Below are 12083 nucleotides of genomic sequence, written 5' to 3'. Positions count from 1 at the left end.
AAAACGAGGCGATCATTGCTACAGGCAGAATTTAGGACACAGTTTACATTTCGTATTTATTGAGACAGAAATTAAATTATGGTGAAAAGCAAAGCCCTTGGCCCCCTGACCCGAGAATTAATACCGACACCATTGCCTTATCTCGACGTTTTATTACACAATGCTGAGAAATTCCAGTTGTCATTTAAAGCTTTACCCCACCAAGCGTCTCGACTTTTAATCTGGCCAGGGGAAGGCAAACCACGACTCTATTCAATCAGTAGCATTTCAATGTACAGAGGGCAGGTAGTTCAAAATACAGCTATTTATTTCTTACATTTTATTATGCGTCTGTAGCGATTGCTTCATTATTGGAAACACAATATGTGTGTGTGCTGAGTCGGTCTAAGCTCTCATAATCAATGGAGTCATATCAATATTGTGTATGTATAATATATAAATATTTATCTACCATTTGTGTTTGTATGAGTGGAGAGGTGTAAATATTGCATACATGTGTATTTACTAATTTATGTTGTCGTTTAAAGGAGAAGGAAAGGTTAAAACTAAGTAAGCCTTATCAGAAAGGTCCACCTAAATATACCAGTAAACCCTCAAAATAGTGCTGCTCTGAGTCTTCTGTCAAAAGAAACACTGCATTTCTTTCGTTCTATTGTGTACACATGAACTTCTGTATCAGACTTCCTGCCTTCAGCTTATACCTCCTTGCCCAGGGCTTGAGCATGCTCAGTTTGCTCCTCTCCCGCCCCCCCCCTTCTCTGCTGTAATATGAGCCCAGAGCTATGAGTGAGCAGGGGAGACTCAGACAGGAAGTGATGTCACACCAAGCTAATATGGCAGCTGATATCCTAAACAAACAGAGAGCTTCTAGAGCTTTTTACTCAGGTATGGTAAAATATTGTACAGAATAAATACAGCATTCTAGCTTGCACTATTGCAGCTAATCTATTGGCAATAAAATGCCTCCGCAGCTTTCCTTCTCCTTTAAAGGCGTTGTTCACCTTTAAATTAACTTTTAGTATGATGAAAAGAGTGATCTTCTGAGACAATTTGAAATTAGTTTTCAATATTTGTTTTTTAAGGCTTTTGAGTTATTTAGCTTTTTATTCAGCAGCTCTCCAGTTTGCAGTTTCAGTCATCTGGTTGCTAGTTTCCAAACTCCCCTAGCAACCATGCACTGATTTGTATAAGAGACTGGAATAGGAATAGGAGTGGACCTGAATAGAAAGATGAGGAATAAAAAGTAGCAATAACAATACATGTGTAGCCTTACAGAGCTGCAAAATAAAAATAACTATAAAACTATAAAAAATAAATAATGAAGACCAATTGAAAGGTTGCTTAGAATTAGTCATTCTATATCATATGAACCACTCATTTAAGGGTGTGCTAGTTGCATATGTACACGTGTGTGTATCTATACCTGATGAAGACAGACTGCACTCTACACAGAAACGTTGCTTCCTCAAAACTGATCCAAGGAAAGTGCCACTAATCTTTTATTTGTAAAGGAATCCCAATGCTGTAAATATATAATAGCACAATAGATATATATATATAAGCACACGCAGGGAGGACACAAAGCAGAGCTTAGTGGTAAGAAAGGCAGTAGGAAGGATATCCCTCCCATCCATTGTCCCTGTCCTTTAGAGCTTACAATCTATATGTGTGTGTGTATGTTTTACCCTTATAATACACAAAAGCCATGATATGTAAATCATATCCTTATAAACTGTTAGTAGTGATGTCATCAGTTATAAATGGTGAGTAGTGATGTCATTTCTTTCACATGACTCACTGAAACTTGTGTATTATAATAAATAAAGAACCCCCTGTTGTAAAATACGAGGATATTAGAAGTTACCTCGGAGTTCCATGACCTGTATAAAATAATTTGGCCTATAAATGGTCATGCAACTCCTCGGTATCTTATAATATAGTGCATAAAGTACCCCCTCTTGGAAATTATAAGGATATTATTATAAGTTACAGAGGAGTCTGAGGCCGAGTGTTTTTATAAAGGTCATGGAACTCCGAGGTAACTTCTAATATCCTCATATTTTGCAACAGGGGGAACTTTACCTATTTCAGTGAGTCATGTGACAGAAATGACATCACCGTTTATAACTGATGACATCAGAACTCACCGTTTATAAGGATATAATTTACAAGATATTCATGGCTTTTGTGTATGATATCCTTATAATACACAAAAGCCATGAATATCTTGTAAATTATATCCTTGAGTACTGAGGTCATCAGTTATAAACGGTGGGTAGTGATGTCATTTCTTTCACAAGACTGAAACTTGTGTATTATAATAAATAAAGTGTTGCAAGATATGAGGGTATTAGAAGTTACCATGACCTGTATAAAAACACTTGGCCTATATATGGTCAGGAAACTCCTCTGTATCTTATAATATCCTTATAATTTACACGAAGGGGTACTTTATTCACTATATAAATGGTGGTTATTGATGTCATTAGTGATAACAGTTGTCACATGAAAATATTTTGTGAAAAATAAAAATGTGTATGTGTGTGTGTGTTTTTCTGATATGTGCGTGTGTAATTTCTGGCATTATTTTACTTGCAAAACAGTGTTTTTTAAAGTACTAATTTGATGTATAAAGATTTGATGTATAAAGAGGCCACCTTGGGCTGTGCGCTCATATATTATGCATTATGTGTATGGATATTGCTTCCATGTGTTATCTGCTGCTGCTGGTGTTGCGGCCAGTGTGTTATCTCCTGATAAGAGTCCGGGCGAGCAGTGAGTCCGGCGCTAAATCCGACTCCAGTCAGTGGGGGGCATCTAAAAATAATCTTTAGGGCCCTTTATCCTGCCTGCTTTGCTATTGGAATATTCACACTTCACTGGTTTCCTTGATGGCAAAAAAGAAAAAAAGAGAAAGAAAGAAAGAAAGACTGATTTTATTAAAAAAATAAATAAAATAAACTACCAGGTGTAATTTCTATATTTACTACCATGTAAAATTCAGATCATTTAAAGAACTTATGTGTCATAATATGGCCCATTTATTACACACATAAATAAATCACAATCCATTAACCAAGCCTCATTTCTTCTAAAAGCCAAAGGCGTGTATTAATCACAGAAAAGCCCAAGGATATATTCGTTTTTTTTTTCAATCAATAAAGCCACCGTTTTTTTTTTTTTAATGTAACAAGAACAACTTAACCACTTAATTGCCAGGGAGAGAGAAGCAGCCGCAACCAAGTCGTGGGGAGGGAGGATGGGGTGGGGGTCACCCGGGTGGGGGTCACCCTATAATATCCTCATTTATTGGAGGGAGGCTGTTGGTAGAAAGCAGAAGATCTTTAAATGCTGTTTTGAAAAGAGGCGTTCGCGTGTCTGGCCTGTGAGTAGGAGACGCCTTGTAGTTTTAAATTCAATGTGACAGCTTTGCAGGAAAGGAATGATGAATCCCCCCCTTATTATTATTAGATCAGTCTATTTGCCGCTCAATGTCTCTCTGTAATTGGAGCAAACATCGCTTTAAAGGTTCAGAGAGTAGAGCATTTGTGCTGAAGAAATCCCTCCAACCAGCCTGGTGAATGTTTTAAAGTGAAATCTATTAGTGCTTTGGGGATGGGGTGGGGGGGGGGGGGTTGTGTTTTCTTCAACCCCCTCTTTTTCTCTCTACTTGTCCCCTCCCAGGCTGTGTGTAGTATTTAGCTGGGTATCAATCAGATGCATTAGTTGCTGCTGCTGCTGCTTCCAGCCCTCCCCCTTGTTGTGATGTAGTTCTTATCAAGCCCCCCTTGTGTTGTTGTGACAGCGCTGATATTGTTTATTGAGGTGGGTGTCAGGTATAATTAGCAATCGATACGGGGAACGTTTGCCACGGCTGTGACGTCACGGCCGATTAAGGTTTCTTATTGGCCCCAAATTCCCCAAGCCTGGGCTAATTATTGGGAGCTTGATGTTGATAAAGTAAAGCGGATCGTGGGCTGGCAGCATGTCTCCTCGTCACTGCTCCCTGCCACTGTATGCTTTGTAGGGTCCCAGCAGCAGCAGCAGCTCTACCCTGGGAGATGATGGAGAGTCGGATTCTGGAGCACCCTCATGCCCTGTTTGGAGGCTCCATGAGTGGCATGGTGAGCTTCCCTTACCCACTCGGCCACCACCATGTGTATGAGTTAGCCAGTCACCAGCTCCAGTCTGCTGCAGCCGCCGTGCCCTTCTCTATAGACGGATTACTCAATGGCTCCTGCACTGCTTCTGTTGTCAACCCGACCCCCCTCATGCACTCTGGATGTGGCCTCGGTGGTGACAGTCATCAGTACAAACTGTCAGGTAAGAGGAAGTGGAATGAGCGCAACAAATAAGGTTTATAGCTCAGGGATGAGGTCCCTATTGATGGAATACTATGATTTTCTAGTAGACTTAAGGTATGAAGATCCAACTTATGCAAGATCCATTATCCGGAAAACCCCAGGTCCCGAGCATTCTGGATTACAGTTCCCATACACACGTTAGTAGGTAGGAGTAAGGCAGGAAGCGACAACAAGGAGAAACCAGATGGCAAAATGTGCTGAATTTTTATGATTTATTCAGATCTCTGCACTGGAGGAGTAAGGCAGGACTTATACTACTAGCCTCACATACACACCCAGGAACTCCAATCCCCCCCAAACTACTTGGGAGCGGGTGACGTCTAATAGGGGGGCCTTGGCAGCGGTGAAATTAGGGTAGTGACACGTGGGCACAGTCAAGGGGAGACAGTACCTTGGGCAGAAGGTTGTTAAAGATAAGTGTTATGATAGGAAATCACATACTGCCATGTATACTGTATATGTGAGATGTGTATATGTGATAATCACCAGTACAGTGTAAGGAATACACTGAACCATGTTTGGATACAATAATTGCTGCACAAACAGTCCATACGGTATATATAACAGCAATATCAATAAATATTAATAAACACATTCTCTACTGCTGTGTGTATATATTTATAATATAAAGCATTCCTTCTGCTCATGGCTACAGCATATCTGTATAATCTACAGTAGATATACTTATATATATATATATATATATATATATATATATATATATATATATATATATATATATATATATATATATATATCTTTATTGCTGAGCATGAGATGTACAATACAAAACAGCAAGCTGAATATAATTAGAAGAACAATATATACACTTGCTTGTATTTGTTAGTATCTGGAAAAGTTCAAAGTGCATAACTACAGTGCTCTGTGTTAGTATATATATATATATATACTCGAATGAATCTATATTCTTTTATATTATACATATATACTTGCACATACTCAAAGATATTATATCCACATGCACCGTTTAAATAGACCCCCTAGGATCTTACAGTGTTTTTTTACATTCGCTGTAATGAATCTTTATGCTTATAGTTCATAAATAGACCAGTATATTTACTTATAGTTGCTGTGTACTCATCCTTGAAAAAGGCCGAAACGTTGTACACACAGATGTATGTAATAAATTTGATTCGCTACACTGCAAATTGGAGTGCGGCTCTATGTATATATGTATATATATATATATATATAAACATTTTTTTTTTTTTATGAATATAAGAATGTGTATGCATTGGTGTAATAGTGTAGTAGTGGTATTGTTGTGTATACAGTAGGGTGCAGAGAGCATAGGCCTGTAGAAAGTTTGGGCCCAGAGTACCTAGTAAGGCTCCAGCTCCAGCCCCAGCAAAGTGTCACAGGATGGCCTGGGTATCCTCAAAGCTGTGGGAAGGAACAAAAGGGGAGATGGAATAGACATTTCCCTGCGGGGGGCACTTGTACATTCTCCAAATTCACTTTCACACAACAGAAGTGGCCATAAAATGACTTTGATCGGTGAGGGAGAACAGGGTGAGCAAACTGCTGGCTTCTATTATCGGCCTGTCTCCGCAGATGGTGTTTTCACTCTGTTTCTGGGTCGGTGTGATTTTAAATCTGTATATTATATTAGAAACAAATGCTTTAAATCTGATTGTATTTGTATATTCATATCTATAAGCCCATGCATGTCCATTTATTAATCCATGCATTAATGCTGAGCAATTGTCGGCTTTGCAGACTCAGGAGACCCGGACAAGGAGAGCCCGGGCTGTAAGAGAAGAAGAACCCGGACCAACTTCACTGGCTGGCAGTTGGAGGAGCTGGAGAAGGCTTTCAACGAGAGTCACTATCCGGATGTGTTTATGAGGGAGGCCCTGGCTTTGAGGCTGGACCTAGTGGAGTCCCGAGTTCAGGTACAATCATCTCCTTTACCTATGTATGCTCTTTATTCCTTATACATAGAATAACAAGCCCAAATGTTCCCCTATAATCCACGCCGTAATAGCGTTTTAATTAGACAACAATCTCCTTGCTGTGGCATCTTGATTTGCATATCCATAACCCCTTTGTGTAATGTGCTTCCAATAAACCCAGCGATATCATCGAGCTTGTCGTACAGATGTCTTCCGTTTGAGTTATTAACTTCCATGAATTATTTATATTTACATGTTTATGGAAAACAAGAGGCCATAACTATGATCATCGTGCGAAACAATAGCTCTCTCTCTCTCTACACAGTCAATACATAATTAATACAAGCAGGGTTAATGTCATTATTTTTTAGAATTCTGATGCAGAATAATCAGTGGCATCCCTTTACACGAAAAATCCTATTTTTAAACATATTATTATTATTATTATTATATATATATATATATATATATATATATATATATATTAAACATTAAAAAATAATATATATATATAATATTTAAAATATGTTTAAAAATAGGAGTTTTCGTGTAAAGGGAAGCCACTGATTTTATATATATTACGCCTATATATATATATATATATATATATATATATAGGCGTAAAAACAACTTTCAGAAAGGAATCCAATCAATGTATTTCGTAAGGGATAATGAAATAAAATCTAATTTTTAATTTTAGACCCTACTAGAAAATAAAATTAGTTAACGTTAAATATTTAAATTGGTGTTTAATTTTACGTTTTCTTTGGAAGACGCCAAATAACCCAGACACAACTGCTTGTGTGTTTTCTAAATCTAAATAATAATAATTATTAAAAAAAAGTCAGAATGGAGGGAATAAAAGGCGTGAGGCGATCACATAATTAAGACCCTGGAGGTGTGGAATTTATTATGGAGAAGTGTATTGCAGAATATTATTAAAGCATTGGCTTTGTTTCGCTGGGTATTTACCAAATGCTCTCTCTCTCCCCCCTTGTGAAGCCTTCTGGTCTGGAAACCCTTTTATCCAATTTGTTCTGAGATTGTTAAGTGAAGGCGAGACCCAGCTTCACCCTCTAATACCATAATGAGTAATTCTCAGTGGTCACACCGCCTGGAATTAACACAAAGGAAAGAATTACAGGGGCGAAAACACAGGCAGGTTAAAGCAAGTCATCCCACTTAATGTTTTAAATCCTAGCTGTGTACAGAATACTCTTATTAAAGTATATCACCACCTAAAAAAACAGTTTTGCATAGGGAAACATGCAACATTCTAATATACCATAATCCCAAAAAAAAAAGTGGTTTTTAACGTTTGCAGTTGCTGTTTATATTATCTGCACTCCTGGTTCTGACTTCTGAAATAATGTATCAAAAGACATCTAGTTTAAAAAAAAAAAAACCCACAGAGAAGTACATTGCTTCAAGAGTCAGAGATTCAAAACTGTCAGCTGCTATTACATTTTCAAACAACTTCAAAACCCCTGATATTTTTGCAGTGAATAAATGTAGATCAGAACGTTATTACGCTTTCTTTACTGCTTGCTTTTACTATGCCAACAAAAACAAAGCAAAAAACTGTTTTTTTGGGGGGGGGGAAAGAACCTTTTAAATCGTTGTATTCACCCTATAAATCCTCCCGGACCCCAGATCTGATTTATTAAGGAACATTTAAATAAATATCACGCTGCAAAATGACAGAAGAGCCTATAAATCTGTATTAAAATGGAGTTGACAACAATGGTTGTTTATTGGCAGGAAATGGAGTGACGAATTTACAAGATAACAATGTTTATCTGATCGGTGGCGGCCGATTTAATAGAATGATATTTGTCATGGGCAGTTAAAGGATGGATATACTGTTGCACGTTGACTTTTTAGTGCTGATAAATGCACCGGGTGCAACATTTCCCTTTATTCCCAAAACAAGGTTTGCATTTGAGTTCCATTTATTATCTTTTAAGGACATTCCTCAAAATGAATCTGAGATAACAGATTAATGATTGTTTTGATCTGTAACCCTTGAAGATTTATAGACCCCTCCCCCCCCTAAAACTTATGAATGTCAAGAAAGACCGACAATGAATACTGTCACTTAATTGTCAAAATGCGAATTATGGCCTGATACAGCAAAGAATAATAATGATTGTATTTATTTATTTAATCGATATATCTGTGTATTTACATATATGAACGGTGCATAACTTCACAGTTCAGCACTTCAGTGTTATAGTTATTCTTTTACACGGTTTGGGCAAGTTACTAAGTAAAATATTAACCGTCTATTAAGCCAGAAAACAGCATATGCATGTTATGTGTAGCATGTAGGATGGGATGTTGCATATACCTGCTGCTTGTGGGGAAGATATAATTAACACGAATATATTAAAGTATATATATATATATATATATATATATATATATATATATATATATATATATATATATATATATATATATATATATATATATATATATATATATATATATATATAGACTGGACTTTATATATAGATAGATATAGATATCTATAAATATAGATATAAATAGATAGATAGATAGATGATAGATAGATAAATATATATATATATATATCAAATATTAGTAAAGGAATTCCCATTCTATAAAGAAGCCCTCTGCACAAAGAATTGGAGCATCAATTAACACCACTGGGAGATTGACAAGTTTCTCCATCTGTAGGACAATTAAAAGACTCCACAGTTTAGCTAGAAAACAAAACCAAAAAAAACGAAAAAAAAAAACCAAGAAAGATTAAGTGAAACACAAGAGTAAATTGTCTTCTTCTCGGCCAGTGCTGAATGTTAATTGATTTTCCTTATTCGGTGTGTAGGTTTGGTTCCAAAACCGCAGAGCCAAGTGGAGAAAAAAAGAGAACACCAAGAAGGGCCCTGGGAGGCCAGCCCATAATTCCCACCCCACCACCTGCAGTGGAGAGCCCATGGAACCCGAGGAAATAGCCAGGAAAGAGCTGGAGAAATTGGATAAAAAGAAGCGCAAGCAAGAGAAGAAGATGTTAAGGAACCAGAACCGGCACCAGCACTCTCCAGGCGACATGTCTCTCTACACCCCTAGTTCTGACAGTGACAGTGGACTCTCCCAGACTCATGACTCAAGCTCAGTGGAGAGCAGCCATCCTGATATGGGACAAAGCAGAAGTCAGTCCCTAGCAAGCTGTGACCAAACAGGACAAGCCTTTTTCCAAAGCCAAAGAAACACAGGACAGAGGGACAGGGTCAGTGACAAGGAGTCACCGGTTGAGGCCAACCACAACTCAGGCTTGTGTCCAAATGTCAGAGGCTCTGCCTTCCAGAAACTCAACCCCTTCAGCGTAGAGAGCCTGTTGTCTGACTCTCCCCCCAAAAGGAAGACAGGGATAGAATTTCCAGGTTTAACGAACCCCCGGACCCTAATTGGGAAGGGACATTTTCTGTTGTACCCCATCACCCAACCTCTGGGATTTATAGTACCGCAGACTTCCATTAAATCCAACTCAGCCCAGGAACTGCCCAGTCCTGGAATTAAGGACTCTCTTCCGAACAGTACCTCGGGTCAGTGCAGTCTAAATACCTCCCCAAACCCCGCACAGAACTTGTACCCCAACAAACACACGAACTCATCCCAGACTCAAACTCTAACAGTGTGTAAAACTGAGAATGGTGACCTCCACAGGGCGACCCCCAGCCCTGAAGATCCAGGGACTGAACAGTTGGACAACAACTTTTTTGAACCAAAGTCTCCCAAGTCCCTGAAAAGCGACAGAGAGACCCCAGAGAGTCCGGATGGCCCAGCTTCTTCCTGCCCCCCTAAACCCAGATTAGACTGTGAAGAGGTAGAAATGGACTGAGCCTCCTCTTATCCTTATGGACTCTCAAGACTTCTGACATTCCCAGTAGCTGAAGAACCCAACAGACAGCTTCCTCCAGCCTATCCACTTAGTCTATCCAGGTGCCTGCTGGGCGCAGTGATTTCTTAGGTCGACTTTATATCAGCAGACATTCAGATTAAATCATAAATAATAATAATAGTAATAATAATAATGAGAAAAAACACCAACCCCATGAACAAAAGCAACGGTAATCCTCAATCTTGTAAAATGCAAAAATGTATAAAGATATTTATATATATGTAAAACTCTTTTGATAAATAAAACTTAAAACTGTTTATAATGTCTGCTGATTTATAGATTTATAGATATATATATGTATAGAGCAATGTCCCACAGTGCCCGCACTCGTACAACAGCAAAGCCAGAGGTGCACAATCAAATCATAATGGCATATAAAGAAGCAGGATCAGCACACTCTTGTTAGTGAAACTGTGATTTATTTCACACGAATTGACATTTTATCTGACGTTTCAGTCTCACATGGAGATCTTTCTCAAGGAGAACCAGACCGAAACGTCGGATAAAATGCCAATTCGTGTGAAATAAATCAGTTTCACTAACAGAGTGTGCTGATCCTGCTTCTTTATAGATATAGATTATATATATATATATATTATCATATAAAGCAAGGCACTCACAGGCCTTCAAATATGGTTAAAAGAGATAAAGTATATTTGTTATTCCAACGTTCTGGTCTTCCTTGAGACCTTGACAAACTTTAAACTTTCTCTCTTTTTCACCATATTTGAAGACCCGTGAGTGCCTTGCTTTATATGATATTCTATATGACTGTTCTGCAGTGTGCACCCAGGCTTTTCTCCAGTAAGTGAGGGCAGTTATTTCTCTCTCTCTCTCTCTCTCTCTCTCTCTCTCTCTCTCTCTCTCTCTCTATTTGTATTAATTTATAGATATATATTGTGGAAACTCTGTGTCTATATACAGTGTAAATCACTCTGAGTGTGTTTTTACAATTTATTTCCTTGCTAGCAATGTATGTCATGTAAGTACACACTATTCGTGCCTATGTTAGTGGGACGCTTAACAAAACTGACAACTCCTGAGTGCACACACACATACAGACTCACAAAGCAACACACCAGCAACCTCGAATACAGACAACACCTGTCATTTCAATAACACAAGAATATAATATGCACCCTCATACGATTTCCTTAAATACAACTCAACCTGCTTGTGTATTTTTATTGGAGTCAGGAAGGAATTTTTTCCCCCTCTGAGGCCAATCGGAGAGGCTTCAGATGGGTTTTTTTTTGCCTTCCTCTGGATCAGCTGGCAGTTAGGCAGACTAAAAAAAAAACCTAAAAGTTTGAACTTGATGGAAGTGTGTCTTTTTTCAACCTTACTTCCCTTACTATGTTACTATGTTACTATGAAACCACCTTTTCTATAAAACACAATAGCACACACCCTTTTGTCATTTCCATTTAATTTTCATGGACCCAAAACATGCACAGTTCCATGTAAACGCAATATCCATAAACGCACACAATGTATTTTTACAATATATATATATTTTGTCTATATACATATATCCATGGAAAGAAACCAGCAAACCACAGGGTATTCTTGAAAAATCAAAAAAGTGTATTGAGAAAAGCATATACAGTATATATATATATACTTATATAACCCCTTTGTAAAATGTATAATGAAGCAATAGAATTCTTAATGAATCAGATGAAAGTTGAGTGTAGAACTGGCCAGATATGGGATGACTTTGACGTAGTTGGCCAGCTTAAATATATTGCAATATATGGACAAACAATCCCTGTTTTGTTTAAAGGGTAAGGCATTTTTCAGTAGCAGTATGCACAAAACGTCTCTGTCTTAAATATATTGATAATGGGTTGAGTGCAGAGGAATCTTGTATTT

General features: G+C 37.9%; 1 protein-coding gene across 1 annotated transcript; it reads left to right on the top strand.

The window, feature by feature from the left end:
* The first annotated feature begins 3762 nt into the window (after nt 1-3762).
* Nucleotides 3763-7573, top strand: uncx.L (UNC homeobox L homeolog). The gene is given in 2 exon segments (NM_001087173.1): nt 3763-4323; nt 6105-7573. Coding segments are annotated over 2 exon segments (492 nt in total). The 5' UTR covers nt 3763-4061; the 3' UTR covers nt 6335-7573.
* The last annotated feature ends 4510 nt before the right edge of the window (nt 7574-12083 follow it).

This window comes from Xenopus laevis, chromosome 9_10S (assembly GCF_017654675.1).
Source record: "Xenopus laevis strain J_2021 chromosome 9_10S, Xenopus_laevis_v10.1, whole genome shotgun sequence".
In the NCBI taxonomy this organism is placed as follows: domain Eukaryota; kingdom Metazoa; phylum Chordata; class Amphibia; order Anura; family Pipidae; genus Xenopus; species Xenopus laevis.
This window is presented reverse-complemented; position numbering and strand designations above follow the sequence as displayed.